General features: G+C 37.2%; 1 protein-coding gene across 1 annotated transcript in view; it reads left to right on the top strand.

Moving 5' to 3' along the window:
- The window catches only part of CFTR (CF transmembrane conductance regulator), a 226,552-nt gene that overhangs the window by 130,487 nt on the left and 77,187 nt on the right, over nucleotides 1-18,878 (top strand). Inside the window, exons 19-21 of the mRNA XM_081147741.1 lie at nucleotides 984-1,134; nucleotides 2,291-2,518; nucleotides 4,821-4,921. Coding sequence (XP_081003867.1) covers nucleotides 984-1,134; nucleotides 2,291-2,518; nucleotides 4,821-4,921 — 480 coding nt within the window. The remainder of the gene's footprint in view (nucleotides 1-983; nucleotides 1,135-2,290; nucleotides 2,519-4,820; nucleotides 4,922-18,878) is intronic.

The following is an 18,878-nucleotide window of genomic DNA, read 5'->3' as shown; positions in this document are numbered from 1 at the left end:
TTGTGGCAGTTACTTTATACATTATTCAAATGAATTATTGTGGAATAAATGTTAGCAGACTTTTTTTTTCTTTTTAAAATGTGTGGATTTATTGTCATGTGGAAATATAGAAGTTAAGCCTTTACCTTGATGCTGAAGAACACCATTGTGGTTAGATTGTTTCTGAGACTGCCAGGGATCAATAGGGCTCCAGGTTTTTGGTGAATAATGTGAAGCAGTAGCTCTAGTGGATTAATTTGTCTGAAACACAAAATTTATTTGACAATATATGAGATAGAAAAATCTGTCTAATTTCAAATTAAATTAGCCATATCCCCCAAGTTTGTTTTCTTTGCTTTGTTTTTGTTTTGGGTTTTTTTTTGAGCCTCTAGGCCATCTCTAATTGTTTTAAGGAACAGAAACAGGATTTGGGGAAGGGGAGTAACATTTGTTTATTAAGTATAATTTTTTCAATCTTAAACATGAAAAAACTAGGTTCAGAGAAGTTAAATAGGTTGCTTAAGTGACAAGCCTACATTTAAACCAGGTCTTTCTGACTCAAAAGGCTGCAAGATGAATGCCCAATTTCAGAAATTTTCTAAGCAAAATAAACATTAAAATTTCACATTCATACTGAAATTATCTCAAAATAAAAAGTTTATTTTAAAAGAGGGCCAGGCTAGGGGGAAAAAAATCACCCTTTCCAGTTTATTTATCATGCACTTTAAAGTGTAAGGGAAATGAGCACACTGAGAGATCCAAGATCACTGTGTTTTCTAAACTTCAAAATGCTATTATGAGGGACCTAATCAATTTTTTTAGTATTCAGAGAAAACTTATAAGAAAGTACTTTGAGATAACAGCGTTCCTAGTAGGTAAATGCCTGCCTTTTATTGAGAATAGAATAGTGTGAAGAGCTATTTAGAAATATATCGCTGACATACCTTGTTCACTTTGCAACATGAAAGTATTTACACACTAACGTGTTTTCTTTGATCCTACAGTTGGTATTAATTGTGATTGGAGCTGTAGTAGTCGTCTCCGTTTTAGAGCCCTACATCTTCTTAGCAACAGTGCCAGTGATCGCTGCTTTTATTATGTTGAGAGCCTACTTCCTCCACACCTCCCAGCAACTCAAACAACTGGAATCTGAAGGTATGATGCTGAATGTGCAACGCTCACCTCAGAAAATATCCACAACAGCTACTCGTGATTCTCTATTATTAATCTACTTTTCAAAAAAAAAATATTTCTGCTTTTAAACTTTTGCATTATATAGCAATGACTTTTTAAAAGTATATGAATATAGCCCTGGCTGGGTGGTTCAGTTGGTTAGAACGTAGTCCCGTACACCAAAAGGCAGCAGGTCAGATCCTGGTTAGGGCACACACCTAGGTTTCGGATTTGATCCCCTGTCTGGGAGTGTAAGGGAGGCAGTCAATCAATGTTTCTCTCTCTCCTGAATGTTGTTGTTTTTTTCTCTCTTCCTTCTTCTCTCTCTAAAATAACAAAACAAAACAAAACAAAACATATTCTCTGGTGAGGATTAAAAGCATATGAATATAAAAGGAAATAGTAAATTACAAAGTACACATAGATCGATTTTGTTAATTAAGACTATGTGAAATCATTTTAGTTTTAAAACCACTATATAGAGTCTTACCAAGGTTGGTATATAGGATATTCATTCATAATTTACTGATATAAATTAAATTTTAAAATAATAGTGCTACTATTACTAAAGGTTTGCCTGAGTTCCTAAACAATACTGGACAAAACTCTTCCTCCCGGCTTGTTTTCAGACACCCTTCCTTTCCCTCTGCCTTTTTGTGCCCCAAACATGCTTGAACTGTTTGGGAAGCACATTTTTTGGTAATAGCATTGGAGCAGGTGCATTTTCAGGGGCTAAATTTCAAGTGCATTTCTGCATTGAAGGTTATTTGTTAAATTAAGTCTCTTAAGCATTCTTAGTCAAGGTGTTGAATAAATTGTCTTAAAAGGAAACCATTTTGTCTCAACAGTGATTAATTTAAGATTAGCCAGAAAAACTGACAGTAGTAGTCAAGAAGCATGAATAAATAATAGCAGTGATTTTATAATACGTTCCCATCCATGTTAGCCAACTAAAAAAGGAGGGTAACATTAAAAATTAACAAATTTCATCTATTCCAAATATAGCACCAGAATGAAAACCTCTCTAACCAATGACATTTGCTGTCTTTTAAGCTAATCTTTATCAGGGACATAGTCTTAAGAATTTTCATTATGCCTTTACATGATTTGCATTGTTTTCTATGGGAATATTTCACAGGCAGGAGTCCAATTTTCACTCATCTGGTTACAAGCTTAAAAGGACTATGGACACTTCGTGCCTTTGGACGTCAGCCTTACTTTGAAATACTATTCCACAAAGCTTTGAATTTACATACTGCCAACTGGTTCTTGTACCTGTCAACACTGCGCTGGTTCCAAATGAGAATAGAAATTATTTTTGTCATCTTCTTCATTGCTGTTACCTTCATTTCTATTTTAACAACAGGTACTGTGAAGTTGTTAAGTAGTTACTAAACATTTAATTTAAAATTTTGTCAATCAATAAAATGCTACATTCTTTAGGTTAAAAATTTTAGATATCTTTAAACCATTTTGGGGGGCATTTGTTAATCAAAACATTTATTAGTTTATTGTTGAACAAATTATTTTCTTGAATTTCTATTGTTTTATTGTTGAACAAATGATATCTTTGAGTTAGAACTCTCTGTAGTATTATCCCTACTTTACGGTTTAACAAACTGAGAAAAGTGCTGTCAGATAACAAATCTGTGATTGAAAAAAGAAAAAACACATCTCTGGACACTCATAGTAGGAAAGGATTATAAAAATGATAGGTATCTCTAATAAAGAGCTCTCTGAATAGGGGGAAAGAAACATCAGCATTTACACACACACACATACAAAAGCCTCATCCCTGATAAGTTTTGTTTTTTTAACCACCAGTTGGTAAAATTTGTTATCCTAACGAGAATTTTGCATGACAAAAACCGCCACAGATGTGAAATGTTAGATAAAAGTGCCATATTTTTTAAATACAAATGTGTTGAATCTTAAGATCTTGGGTAAAAAACAAAGTATTTCATCATAAAAAAATAAAGATCTATATAGACAAGTGACAAGTAAGTCCTTCTAATGTAAGAAGTTATATTACTGAGCTATATAAAGTATTAAAATATATATGTGACAGTGGATAAAGGCTCAGGGCAAATGCCAAAGGCCAAAGGAGTGTTTGGTTGTAAGAAGAGAATCCTGCTCAAATCAAAACGAGTCACCTGTGGAAGAGTTACAAGAGTGCCTCCTGGAGCCCCAAGGCAGGAGGTACCCTGGGCCTCTAGAGGAAATGGAATAGGCATGGAGAATCATACTTGGCTCTTCTTCATCTCTTGAGGCCAAATGCTGGCCTCTGTCCCTTCCTTTCTGCAGCTGCTTCATTCATTTCTCTCTTTGAAGTACAGTACAGTAGAGTAATTTTGGGCAACATTTAAAACAATAAAATTTTTTTTATAGGTTCAGAATTTTAAACTTTTTTCCCTCAAGTTATTTGAAACAGGATCAAAGAGGGCTAAATTACATGAATAAAGATCCATTAACAATTAATTCAAATTAACATATCATGTGCTATAACATAATGATTAAGGATCTGATTATGGCCTGATTTACCTGGAGTGGTAGGCAAAACATTTAACAATCAGGAGTAATTTAGGACCTATCAGTCAAATTGGATACCCAGCCAGAGTGAATGTTAGCCACACAGCAGGTTTGTTTTGAGTATTAAATGTGTTAATTTGTGCATAACAGGACAGTGCCTGGCCTATAATAAATACCCATAAATCTTTCATTGCTTCTTATTGTTATCGTTATTCAATTTTATCTTACTCTCATCTTAATCTTCAGAATGGGTTATATATTGAAATTCTGAATAAATCTTGCCTGTTTAGAATAAATGATTTAGTACTAAAAACATATACCTGCTGTCTATGGTTTGTCTTCTGTTAGAGGAATTGTAGAAGCAAAAATTTCAATTAATAATGATAGGATGAATTATTTCTTCTATTTTTAGAACCCTATGACAATTTTATCATGCATAATAGATACAGACTTACTTTCTATTGTGATTTGATGACCTACAGTTATAATAATTTAAGAATGGAAAATTTTGGAAAATTTTTATGGTTATAAACACTGAATACTTATGAATTTTAATTAGTAGTCCTCTCCAGCCCTGAAAATCTACTTACTCTATAAACACTTAAGTTTTGTTCTTCCTGGATGAACTAGTTGTCGTGTTGTTTTTTGTAACGTAAATGGCAGTCGTCTCTTTCTAAATGGCAGACTGGTGAGTTTTGACTTCCCTGTGAAACTGTAGGTCCCTTTCTTCCCAACAGCATCTGACTTCTTTGTAGAGGAGCTCATTGGAACACAGGGCTTTTTCCCCATTGTACATTATAGTCTTTGAAGGTATTATTACTTACAGAGTAGTAGCAGAGGAGATAAACATGGTATGTACCCAACACCAACAGCCCCTTCAATACCTGAAGCATTTAAAAAAGAGCAACTCCTAATCTTCAATCACTCTGATTTAAAACATTGGTTGAATACTTACTATATGCACTTGCAGGGCATTATTACTAGTGGTATATGCTATAGTGAACTGAGATGAAAGATGATTAAAACTCGCACAGAATTGAAATGTAACTTGAAATGACATATGCCCTGAAGAGTTATAAATAAAAGAATTCAGGAGAGGAATAACATAAAGTTTATTTATATCTTTGTTCCACCTATAGGTGAAAGAGAAGGAACAATAGGTATCGTCCTAACATTAGCCATGAATATCATGGGTACATTGCAGTGGGCTATAAACTCCAGCATAGATGTGGATAGTTTGGTAAGTAATGATTTTTTTTTTTTTTAATCTATGAAAAAATTCAGACAAACCAAAAATTGTAGGTAATAACATAAGGGACGACTAGGTACCCAACCCTCACCTTAAGACATAAAACATTACAGATAAATTAAAAGCCATTATGTATCTCTTACTAAACCCATATCTCTTCTTCCCTCCATGTAGATAGCCACAGTCAAGATCTAGTGCCACAGTGAGCATTCTTGCACAGTCTCCTTGCCCAGTATCTTTCTAGAGCAGATACCTGGGAGTGGTATTGGTGGGTTGTAGAATTAACCCACATTCAACTTTACTAGTTGATGCTAAATTGTTCTCAGATATGTTATACCAACTTATATTCCCATCAATAGAGTATAATTATTCTCATAGGTCCATACCTATGATATAAACACTTTATATTTTCAGGCTTTTTAATTTTGGCAATCAGATGTGAAGTGATTACGAAGGAGATAGGGTAGCTTAATATATATTTATTGGCCATTTGAGTTTCTGCTTCTGTTAATTGCTTGTTCATATTGATTGCCTATTTTTCAAATAGACTGGGCTTTTTTCTTAATTGATTTGTAGGAGTTTATGAATTCTAGATCAATTATCCTTCCATACATTTCAGACCTGGTCCCCAGTCAGTGGCCTGGCTTTTGGTGTCTTTTGATGAAAAGAAGCTTTTAAGTTAAATGAAGTTAAATTTATTTGTCTTTCCTTTTGTGTATTCTGTGTTCGATATTGTGTTTTAGTAATTCTTACCTATCTTGGGTTTTCAAATTTATCAGCATTACCTTTTTTAAAAAAAATATTCTTTTCTTATATTAAAATTTCCAGTTTGTACTCATAGCTCCTTTCTCATTCTTTTTTTTTCATGTTTTTATTGATTTCAGAGAGAGGAAGGGAGAGGGAGAGAGAGAGAAACATCAGTGATTGAGTCATTGATTGGGTGCCTCCCGCATGCCCTCTACTAGGGATCAAGCCAGCAACCAGGGCATGCCCCCTAACCAGGAATCAAACCATGATCTCTTAGATCATAAGTCTATGCTTAACTACTGAACCATGCTGCACAGGCGCCTTTTTTTTCTTAAATTTTTATTTTTTTTATTTTTTATTTCAGAGAGAGGAAGGGAAAGGGAGAGAGAGGGAAATATCAGTGGTGAGAGTCATTGATCAACTGCTTTCTGCATGCCCCCTACTGGGAATCAAACCTGAAACCCGGGCATGTGCCCTGAATGGAAATTGAACCGTGCCCCTCTTGTTAATGGGTCGATGCTCAACGGCTGTGCAGCACCGGCTGGGCTCCTTTCTCATTCTTAAAGTGTTTATCATTGCCTTCTCTCTTTTTACTTGATCAGTATCATTACACATTTGTGTCCTTGATTGGTGTATGCAAAGATCATATTTTGTTTTTGTTGTTTCTCTTGTCTTGTTTCCCTAGAATGCAGAGCCTGCAGTAAGGTTAATGAGCTAACACAGTGTCAGGGACGCAAATCCTGTGGCATTAAGAATGAGCGATAAAGGAAGCAAGGCAGATTTCCCATTTTTGTTTTAAAAAAACCCACAAATAAATACTAATTTTCAATCACACAGTGTAGTTTGTCTGGATAGCTTACTCATCAACTTTTCTCAGTCTGTCTGGAGTACTGTATTTAAAATTAGTCATCCATTATGACATTGGTGGAGGGTCTAGAAACCCATGATGAGAATGACTTTTATTGCAGTCCAAGTTCCTTTTCCCATTCTCTGAGACAGTTCACTTGTTCTCAAACCACACACATTCATTCAGCTGTGACATTTGTATAATCAATTCCTGCCAGAACAAATATCATTATAAAAAATACCTCTAGGGGAAAAAGCCCAAACCTTTTAATGTCCTCTTTTTGCCTATGTTTCTTAGTATTTTATTTAACCAAAGCATTTTAATAATTCATTAAAATGCAATTTAACCTTAACATGGTTTATAGTAGGGTTTATCTCTTTTCCTTTAACGTTATTTCTTTGAGTTTGACCAGTTCTTTTTAGTTACTCATTCATCTCCTCACTTGGCTTTTATGCTTTTGGGGTTGGGTGTCTATCGTAAATGTACTTTAAAATGTTTCTGTTGGAAAATAGCAGGAGAAGAGTAAATAAATATTGTGCTTGCATTTATATAATTCTTCCCAACTTTCTACAACTTTGACGTTATAATTAAAACCCTCATTATGTCACCTCTTTTTCTAAAATATCTCAGCCTGTATATCCACAGTTCCTTTCTCTTTGCCATATTAATTGCCTTGGTTTATGTAACAACCTCTACACATAGATGTCAAAACTTCTGTTGTTGCCCTGGCTTCTACCATTGGTCCATACACCAAAGGGTCCTGGATTGAATTCCCAGTCCAGGGCATTCACCTGGGTTGCAGGTTTGGTCTTGGCCCTGGTCTGGGCCATGTGGGAGGCAAACAATCAATGTGCCTTCTCACATCGGTGTTTCTCTCTTTCACTCTCTCTTATCTACCCTTTCCACTCTCTCTAAAAATCAATGGAAACGATATCTTCAGGTGAAGATTAACAAAAAAAAGTGTCAGTATGAATTTTATCTCATTTTAAAAAGTCCTGCTCTTTTGTTTGAATGTGAAAGTGGTTGTGTTAGTTTTCATTTCCCTGCCAAATCACACAAGTGGTCTTTCTTGGGCCTTGGTGGATATTTATTTAGGTATTAATTCCCATCATACTGCTTTCACCCATGCAGTTGCTAAAGTTATACAGTAATTTTTAAATTTTCACCTGGCATATGTTCAGATACAAGGCGGGGAGATACCTATGTCCTCCAGTTTCACATTTGAATGATCTGAACAATAAAGGTCTTTATGACCTCTGAAGTAAAAACTCAATATGTTCTCATTTTATTTTACTGATTTGTTAACTGAATTTAGATCTCAGTTTAGCATGCAGTAAACAGTGTTTTGCTTGACACGTGCTTTTAGTTTTTCAGTGCTGGACTATTGAGAAAAAACTTTAGATTTGGAAAGAATATTTTATTTTCCCATTTGACATGGACACAGTGAAGTGTCAACAGAACTATGAAGTTATGAAAATGGCAATATGATTTTTCTTTTATAGTTCATCCATTGCTTATACCCAGGTACCTAGCTTTCATTAGCTTTCAACCAGTAAAGGTAATATTTGGATGATAATACTCATTACTACTTCTGGTCACTTTGTATTAATGATGGACTATACACTTCAAATATCAGCACTCAAAACTGGCCAACAACCCTTTTATTACTCCTTTCTAATTAATTACCTGTTTTTCTTTTTCATTGAATTTATTGGGGTAACATTGGTTAATAAAATTATATAGGTTTCAAGGGTACAATTCTATAATACATCATCTGTATATTATGTTGTGTGTTCACCAGCCCAAGTCAAATCTCCTTCCTTTACCATTTTTCCCCCCTATACCTTCTTCTACCTCCTCCCAGACCCCTTTCCCTCTGGTAATTGCCAGAGTTGTCTGTGTGCATGAGGGTATGGTTTTGTTCTTCCCTTAATTCCTTCACCTTTTTCACCCAGCTCTGCAACCTCCCCTCACCTCTCACACCTGTCAGTCTATTCTCTATATTTTTCTATTTTGTTAGTTTATTTTGTTCATTAAATTCCACATATAAGTAAAATCATACGGTACTTGTCTTGCTCTGACTGGCTTATTTCACTTAGCTTAATATTCTCCAGCTTCCATGCTGTCACAAAGGGTAAGATTTCCTTCTTTTTTATGCCTGAGTAGTATTCCACTGTGTAAACGTACCACATTTTTATGCACTCATCTACTGCAGAATACTTGGGCTCCTCCCAAATCTTGGCTATTGGAAATAGCACTGCAATGAACATAAGGGTGCATATATTCTTTTGAATTACTTTTTTCAGGTTTCTTCGACTATATTCCCAGAAGTGGGATCACTGGGTTGTAAGGCAGTTCCATTTTTAATTTTTTGAGGAAACTTCCTTCTCCTTTCCACGGGGGCTGCACCCATCTGCATTCCCACCAGCAGTGCACAGGGTGCCCTTTTCTACACGTCCTCACCACCACTTGTTGATGTTGATTTATTGATAATAGCTATTCTGACAGGTGTGAGGTGTGAACCCATTGTGGTTTTGATTTCTCTGATGACTAGTGATGTTGACGATCTTTTCATATGTCTATAGGCAATCTGTATGTCTTCTTGGAGAAGTGTCTGTTCAGGCTCTTTGCCAATTTTTTAATTGTATCATTTCTCTTTTTTTGGTGTTGAATTTTATGTTCTTTATCCATTTTGGATATTAACTCCTTATCAATGGGAGAATATATTCTCCCATTCAGTGGGTTCTCTTTTCATTTTGTTGATGCTTTTCTTTGCTGTGCAAAAACTTTTTGTTTGATGTAGACCCATTTGTTTATTTTTTTCTTTTGTTTTCCTTGCCTGAGGAGATATATCAGAAAAAAATATTGTTACAAGAAATGTCCAGGTTTTTACTGCTTATCTTTTCTTCTAGGATTTTTACAGTTTCAAGTCTAACATTTAAGTCTATAATCTACTTTGAGTTTATTCTTGTGTGTGGTATAAGAAGTGGGTCTAGTTTCATTTTTTGGCCTTTATTGTGTTCCCTCTACTCTCACTTTACTGAGAGTTTTTATCATAAACAGGTGCTGGCTTTTACCAAATGTTTTATCTGCATCTATTGAAATGATCACGTGATTTAAAATTTTTTTATCTTTTTAATCCTCATCTGAGGATATGTTTTTATTGGTTTTAGAGAGAGGAAGGGGTAGAGAGAGAGAAAGAAAGAGATAAATAAACATCAATGTGAGAGAGAAACTTTGATCACTTGCCTCCCGGACATTCCCCAACCAGGGATCCAACCCAGGAATCTAACCTTCAACCTTTTGGTGTACAGGAAGGTGCTCCCACCAACTGAACCACCTGGGCAGGGCAATCGTGATTTTTAACCTTCTTTTTTTCCCATGGCTTATCACATTTATTGTTCCCCAGATATTGTACCAACCTTGCATCCCTGGAGTAAATCCCACTTGATCATGGTGGATGATCTTTTTAATGTATTGCTGGATCTGGTTTGCTAACATTTTGTTGAATATTTTAGCATCTATATTCATCAAGAATATTGGCCTATAGTTTTATTTCTCTTATATGTCTTTATCTGGTTTTGGAATTAGGATAATGCGGACCTCATAAATTGAGATTGGTTGTTGTTCCTCCTCTTCAATTTTTTGGAATAGGTTGAGGATAGGTGTTAGTTCTTCTTTGAATGTTTGGTAAAATTCACCTGTGAAGCCATCCAGTCCAGGGCTTTTGTTTGTTGGGAGGTTTTTTTTTTGTTGTTGTTTTTTTATCACTGCTTTAATTTCATTATTTGTAATCTGTCTACCCAGATTCTCTGATTCTTTCTGATTCAGTTTTGGAAGATTGTATGTTTCTAGGAATTTATTTATTTTTTCCAGATTGTCCCATTTGTGGGCATATTGTTATTTGTAATGTTTTCTTACAATTCTTTGTATTTCTGTGGTGTCAGTGGTTACATTTTTACTTCTGATTTTATTTATTTGGGTCCTCTCTCTTTTTGTCTTGATGAGTCTGATTAAAGGTTTGTCAATCTTGTTTATCTTTTCAGAGAACCAGCCCTTGATTTCATTGCTCTTTTATTTTCTTTTATACACTCTATTTTGTTTATTTTTGCTCTGATATTTATTATTTCCTTTTTTCACCTCACTTTGGGATTTGTTTATTGTTGTTTTTCCAGTTCATGTAAGTGTAAAGTTCTTATGTTGGGTGCATAAATATTTGCAAGAGTTATATCCTCTTGTTGGATTACTCCCCTTATCTTTATGTAGTGTCCATCTATGTCTCTTACAATAGTCTTTGTTTTAAAGACCATTTTGTCTATAAAATCTATGAGCATTGTTACCCGAGCTTTTTTTTTTCATTTCCATTTGCATGAAATATCTGTTTCCATTTCTTTACTTTCAGTCTCTGTGTACCTTTCTTTCTTAGGTGGGTCTCTCTTGTAGACAGTATATATATGGTTCTTGTTTTCCTATCCATTCAGCTATGTTATGTCTTTTGATTTGAGCATTTAAGACATTTACATTAAAGTGATAGATAAGTATGTATTTATTGCCATTTTTATTCTTTCAACTGTATTCCTCTGTCCTTCACTACTACTGCTTCTCCTTCTCCTCCTCCTCCTCCCCCTCCTTTTCTTCCCCCTCCTCCTTCTCCTTCACCATTTTAATTATTGTGTACCTTGGCATGGGCCTCTGGGTTTATCTTTTTTGGAACTCTGCACTTTCTGTACTTGTGTGTCTTTTTCCTTCACCAGGTAAGAAAGTTTCAGTCATTACTTCCTCATATAAGTTTTCTCTCTCTTCTCCTTCTTGTATCCCCAACATTTCATATTGTCGCAAAGGTCCCTTAAACTATCCTCACTTTTTAAAATATTTTTTTCTTTTTACTGCTCTGACTGGGTGTTTATTTCGACCTTGTCTTCCAAACTGCTGGTTCGATCCTCTGCTTCCAACCTACTGTTTATTCCTTCCAGTGTATTCTTCATTTCAAATATTGTATTCTTCATTTCTGACTGGTCCTTTTTTATGGTTTCTATATCCTTTTTCATGGTGTTGAGCATCCTTATAACCATTTCTTTGAAACCTATATCTGATAAGTTGCTTCTATCCATTTACTTTAGCTCTTCTTCTGGAGATTTCTTCTGTTCTTTCATGTGGGGCCTCCTTCTGTGTCTCCCTGTTTGGGCTGCCTCTTTGTGCTTATTTCTATGTATTAGATAGATCTGTTATGACTCCCAGTCTTCATGGGGTGACCTTATATAGTAGGTGTCCCCTTGGGTCCAGCAGTGCAGTCTCCTTGATCACCTGAGCTGGGTGCTCCAAGAATGTCCGTTGTGTGGCTTATGTGAGCCCTCCTGTTGTAATTGAGTCTTGATTGCTATTGGCTTGTTCATGTGTGGGATCAACCCTCAGCCTGGCAGTCTGTGAGGCTCAACATTGACCATAGCATGTGAAATGTGTAGGTGGTGACCACATGATGCAGAATTTGCCACAGCAGAGTTTGGTGACTGCCAAGATCTTCCTTTGGATATGCCCCTTTTGAAGTTTATTGGATCCTGCTCTTATGTTGTCTGAAGCTGGCCACTGTGTGTGTTAGTTCTGGTTCTCTTGAGAGGGACTCTGGTGCAGGACAATGGCAGACACTGCCTGTGACTGGCCCTGGATAACCTGTTTGGAGCTATAAGCGATACATAGTTTGTGGCTGCCTCTGCTGGGCCTGGGTGCATGCCGCAAGGACCAAGCTGTGCACCAAGACCTGCTTTTATCAGCACCAGGCCTGGAGGTAGGTCAGCAAAAGTTCCAATACACCTGAGATGTGCCTCCACCTGCTTTCACCTGCCAACTGTCTGTTAGGCCTAGTCACTAAAGGAGCCTCTGGTGGTACTCGAGTTGCATTAGGTGGGTTCTCAGTGAGTCACCAGGTAGGGGCTAGTGGTGTTCACAATTGATACAGGTTCCAACTCAGTGCTAGTGCTGGGTTTGGGTCCACTCAGCAAATGTCCCCCAGTATGCCAAATCTAGCTGCCACCCACTGGGTGCTTGCACACCTTTGTATTGGGGCAGGGTCTCAGGGAGTCATCAGGATGCGGTCAACAGAGTTCATCAGGCCCAAACAGACCATGATTTGGCAATATGAAGGGAGGGTAGTGCTTCAGTTGGGTGTGTGAGGGAAAAATCACCCCATCCTAGAACTACACAACTCAGTCTGTCTCAGATTTTGCCAGGAGGAGAAGGTGCTCAGCACGCTGGGTCCATCAGTTGCTGGGAGGATGGGGCTAGTGGATATCCCATGAAGGGCAGTTGCCAGTCAGGCTTCTGGGAAGTTAAGGGTTGAGGGCCTCATGAAGAGCCACACAACTCAGTCTGTCTTGGATTTTGCCCTGAACTTGGCTGGGTGGAGCCAGTAGGAATATGGTGGACAGGGCTGCCAAAGCCCAGATGATATGACTGCCAGAATCCTGGAGGGTGGTTCTAGTGGATATCTCGTGAGTGGGAAACACCGGTCAGGTTCATGGGAAAATGAGGGGAATGGTCCCCATCCCAAAACTACACAACTTAGTCATTGATGCCTCATGATCATTACAGATCTTTACACCAAGGCAGCTGACCAAGGCGGCTGACTCCTTGGCAGGCATAAGCTCTGCAGAGTGGTGCAAGGGGGAATCCAGAGGGTGGGGCTATTGTTTGCCCCCAGGCTGATGCCATATGGAAGTGTGTACTCCACCTAAGACAGATGGCATTGACAGTGTGCAAGATGGACTAAGCACAGGGATCTTGGTGGCTATCCCTTTAATCTCTCTCTCTAGCCACATACCCCAGACACTTCTCACATGACTCTAGTCTGCTTAGCCCTCCCTCTGCTGGAGTCCAGGGTGAGTGACTATGAATGGAATTCTCTGTGTTAGACCTTTAAGAATGCACCTGTGTCTCTAGGAGACTCCTGTCTCTCCCTGACAGATAGGATCCCCACCAATGTTCACAGTCAGATTTATGTGGGCATCTTTTCTTGACTCTGGTGCTCTGGGCTGGGGAGCCCAGCTTAGGGTTGTGACCCCATACTTTTTAGGGAGAACTCCTGCAGCTCAGATATCCCTCCAGACTCTTAGCCACCGGGTATTGGAGTGGGGCCATCCCTATTCACGTCTCTGCCCTTTCTACCAAACTCTATGTGCCTTCTTCTGTAAAACCTTGGTTATAAGACTTCTCTTCAGCTAGTCTTCAGATGGTTATTCAGGATGATTGCTCTATAATTTAGTTGTAATTCCAGTTTGATACTGAGAGGAGGTGAGTATAGCTTCCACCTACTCTGCTGCCATCTTAGATTGCCCTCATTAATTCTTTATTTTATCCCCTAAGATAGTTCTTTCCTACCTTCTTGCCTCTTCTAGGGTGCTTTAATAGTTCCACTTCCTGCACTCTCAGCAAATGACCTTGCTACACACTTCATAGACAAAAAACAGAAGCAACCATGAAGAAGTTCCTCATTTCCCTTCTAATGCACAACCCTGCTGAACCTCTATTCATGTGTGTCACTTTCTCTCTGTGTCTTTGCTCTTATATAAAGATCAGTAATATGCAATTAACCTTTCTTTGTGGGATCTTTCTCTCTAGTTTAAAGCTGCCTTTCCTTGACCTCCAGGTTGTGCCCCATTTCATTGACTTATTTACAGCCAAATTTTTTGAAAAGAGTGCTTGTCTCCGTTTTCTTTTCCCCATTCTTTCTACAATCTATGTCATTTCATTTTCATCACCTCCATAACTCATGACCAATATCTTGCCAGAGCTAATGCTTTTGTCTCCCTCAACGTCTCACCAGTATTTATGCCATGGAAAAATCCTTCTCATGACACTTCCTTTTTTTTTTTTTTTTATCTTTATTGTTGAAAGCCTTACAAATGTACCCTCTTTTCCCCCACTGATCCTCTTCACCCTGTACCCCTCCTCCCAGGCCTTCACCCCACTATTGTCTGTATCCAAGAGTTATGCATATATGCATATAAATTATTATAATAATATCTCCCCACCCACCCCCACTTTTGTTCTGAGATTCCTCAGTTTGTTCCATGTTTCTATGTCTTTGGACCTATTTTCTTCATTAGATTCCACATATGAGTAAGATCATGTAACACTTGTCTTTCTCTGACTGGCATGTTTCACTTAGCATAATACTCTCCAGGTCCCACCATGCTGTTTCAAAGGGTGAGGGATCCTTTGTTTCTACTGCTGCATAGTATTCCATTGTGTAAATGTCTGAGAAGATGCTTGATATTATTTTAATCTTCTTGAACTTGTAGAGACTTGCTTTGTGGCCTAACGTGTGCCCTATCTTTGAGAATGTCCCATGTGCACTTGAGGACACTGCATATCCTTCAGCTTTGGGGTGAAATGTTCAATAAAATCCATCTGATTTGTGTGTCATTTAGAGTCACTGATTCCTTGTTGATTTTTTGTCTGGAAGATCTATCCAATAAAGTCAATGGGGTGTTTAAGTATCCTACTATGACTATATTGCTGTCGATCTCTCCTTTAAAGTCCTCCAGAATTTTGTTTTCCCCAGCCTGTGTGAGTCTTTTGTTCTGAGCTGGGTCTCTTTTAGACGGCATATATTTGGGTCCTGTTTTCTTTTCTTTCTTTTTTTTAAATTAATTTATTTTTTTATCTTTATTGTTGGAAATATTACAGATGTCCCCTTTATACCCCCATTGATCCCCTCCATTCCGCATCCACCCCACCCCCAAGCCTTCACCAGACCAATGTCTGTGTCCATAGGTTATACTTATAAACATATAAGTTTTTGATTAATCTCTCCTCGTCCACTCCACCATCCCCACCTTCCTTCTGAGATTCCTCAGTCTGTTCCATGCTTCTATGTCTCTGGATCCATTTTGTGCATCAGTTTGTTTTGTTTATTACATTCCACATATAAGAGAGATCATGTGGTACTTGTCTTTTTCTGACTGGCTTAGTTCACTTAGCATAATACTCTCCAGTTCCCTCCATGCTGTCCCAAAGGATAAAAGATACTTCTTTTTAACAGCTGCATAGTATTCCATGGTGTAAATGTACTACAGCTTTTTTATCCACTCATCTACTGATGGGCACTTGGGCTGTTTCCAGATCTTAGCAATTGTAAATTGTGCTGCTATGAACATAGGGGTACATAAGTTCTTTGTGATTGGTGTTTCAGGTTCCTTAGGATATATTCCTAGAAGTGGGATCACTGGGTCAAATGGCAGGTCAATTTTTAATTTTTTGAGGAAACTCTATACTGCTTTCCATAGTGGCTGCATCAGTCTGCATTCCCACCAGCAGTGTACTAGTGTTCCCCTTTCTCCACATCCTCCCCAGCACTTGTCATTTGTTGATTTGTTGATGGTAGCCATTCTGACAGGTGTGAAGTGATACTTCAATGTGGTTTTAATTTGCATTTCTCTGATTAGTGACTTTGAGCATTTTTCATGTCTCTTGGCCTCCTGTATGTCCTCTTTGGAGAAGTGTCTATTTAGTTCCTTTGCCCATTTTTTAATTCAATTGTTTTTGTTCCTTTTGTTAGGTTATATGAGTTCCTTATATATTTTGGATATTAATCCTTTATCTGATGTGTCATTGACAAATATATACTCCCATACAGTGGACTCCCTTTTTTGTTGTTGATTTATTTATTTATTTTTTTGCTGTGCAGAAGCTTTTTATTTTGATGTAGTCCCATTTGTTTATTTTCTCCTTAGTTTCTCTTGCCCTAGGAGATGTGTCAGCAAACACATTGCTACAATGTCTGAAACTTTTCTGCCTGTGCTTTCTTGTAGGATTTATATGGTTTCACGGCTTACATTTAAGTCTTGTATCCATTTTGAGTTTATTTTTGTGTGTGGTGTAAGTCAGTGGTCTAGTTTTATTTTTTTTTTTCATGTCCCTGTCCAATTTTCCCAAAACCATTTATTGAAGATATTGTATTTACTCCATTGCATGCTTTGGCCCCAATTGTCAAATATTAATTGAACATAGTGATTTGGGTCCATTTCTGAGTTCTCTATTCTATTCTACTGATCTATATGTCTGTTCTTGTGTCAGTTCCAGGCTTTTTTTTTTGTTACAGTGGCTTTGTAGTATAACTTTATATCTGGTACTGTGATTCTTCCAACTTTGTACTTCTTTCTAAAGATTGCCGTGGCTATTCGGGGTGTTTTTTGGTTCCATATAAATTTTCAAAGTGTTTGTTCTAGATCTGTGAAATATGTTGTTGGTATATTTCAATTTGCATTGAATTTATAGCTTGTTTTGGGTAGTATGGACATTTTAATGATATTAATTCTTCTAATCCATGAACATGGTCTATTTTTACATTTGTTTATATCTTCCTCTATTTCCTTTTTCAGTGTCCTGTAGTTTTCCGAGTACCAGTCTTTTACATCTTTGGTTAAGTTTATTTTTAGGTATCTTATGTTTATAGTTGCAATGGTAAATGGGATTGATATTTTAGTTTCTCTTTCTGAGAGTTCATTATTGGTGTATAAAGATACCATCGATTTCTGGGTGTTATTTTTGTATCCTGCTACCTTGCTGAATTCATTTATTAAGTCTAGTAGTTTTTTGGTGGAGCCTTTAGGGTTTTGTTTTACAATATCATGTCATCTGCAAATAATGACAGTTTTGTTTCCTCCTTTCCAACTTGGATGCCTTTTATGTTTTCTACTTTCTGATCTCTGTGGCTAGGACTTCCAGTACTATGTTGAATAAGAGTGGTGAAAGTGGATGCTGCTGTCTTGTTCCTGTTCTTAGGAAAAATGGTTTTAGTTTTTGCCCATTGAGTATGATGTTGGCTGTAGGTTTGTCATATATAGCCTTTGTTATGTTGAGGTATGATCCCTTTTTCCCCACTTTGCTGAGAGTTTTTATCAAAACTGGATGTTGGATTTTATCAAATGTTTTTTCTGCATTTATTGATTTGATCATATGATTTTTGTCTTTCAGTTTGTTTATGTGATGTATCACATTTACTGATTTGACAGTATTGTGCTGGCCTTGCATCCCTGGAATAAATCCTACTTGGTCATGGTGTATGATCTTTTTAATATATTGCTGGATCTGATTTCTTAATATTTTGTTGAGGATTTTAACACTTATGTTCATTGCGGATATTGGCCTATAATTTTCTTTCTTTGTAGTGTTTTCATCTGGTTTTGGAATTAGGCTAATGCTGGCCTCGTGAAGAGAGATTGGAAGTGATCCTTCCTCTTGGATTTTTTGAAATAGTTTGAGGAGGGTAGGTGTTAATTCTTCGTTGAATGTTTGATAAAACTCCCCTGTGAAGCCATCCAACCCAGGGCTTTTGATTGCTGCTTCAACTTCATCCGCAGTTATCAGCCTATTCAGGTTTTCCGACTGTTCCTGATTGTTTTTTTGAAGGTTGTATTTTTCTAGGAATTTGTCCATTTCATCCAGGTTGTCTAGCTTGGTGGTGTATAGTTGTTCATAGTATTTTCTTACAATCCTTCATATATCTTTTGGGTCAGTTGTTATTTCACTTCTTTTGCGTTTGCTTTTGTTTGTTTGGTTCCTTTCTCATTATTTCTTGATAAGTCTTGCTAAAGGTTCCTCAATCTTGTTTATGTTTCAAAGAACCAGCTCTTGGTTTCGTTAATCTTTTGTATTGTTTTCTTAGTCTCTATGTCATTTATTTCTGCTCTGATCTTTATTATTCCCTTCTTTCTACTTACTCTGGGCCTTCCTTGTTGTTCTCTTTCTAAATTTTTAGGTTGTAGGTTTACAGAGGGTATTAAAAATTTTTCTTGTTTTCTGAAGTAGGCTTGTAGTGGTATCAACTTCCCTCTCAGGACTGCTTTCATTGTGTCCCATAGATTTGGAGTTGTGTGTTCATTTTCATTTGTTTCCAGGAAGTTTTTGATTTCTTCCTTGATCTCTTTGGTAACCCGTTCATTGTTTTAAAAAAATGCTATTGCCCAGCCTGGTGTGGCTCAGCGGTTGAGCGTCGACCTAGGATCCAGGCAATCGGGGTTTGATTCCCTGTCAGGGCACATGCCCGGGTTGTGGGCTCGATCAATGACTCTCTCATCATTGATGTTTCTATTTCTCCCTCTCCCTCTCCTTTCCTCTCTCTGAAATCAATAAAGATATATATTTTTTAAAAATAATGCTATTTAGCCTCCATGTGTTTAAATGTTTTTTAGTGTTTTTAATGTAGTTGATTTCTAATTTAATGCCATTGTGGTTAGAGAAGATGCATGATATTATTTCGATCTTCTTGAACTAGTAGACACTTGTTTTGTGTCCTAACATGTGGTCTATCTTTGAGGCTGTTCTGTGTGCACTTGAGAAGAATGTATATTTTGCAGC

Source organism: Miniopterus schreibersii (genome assembly GCF_964146895.1).
Source record: "Miniopterus schreibersii genome assembly, chromosome: 9".
NCBI classification, from domain to species: domain Eukaryota; kingdom Metazoa; phylum Chordata; class Mammalia; order Chiroptera; family Miniopteridae; genus Miniopterus; species Miniopterus schreibersii.
The sequence above is the reverse complement of the archived record's forward strand: the minus strand, read 5'-3'. Positions and strand labels throughout refer to the sequence as shown.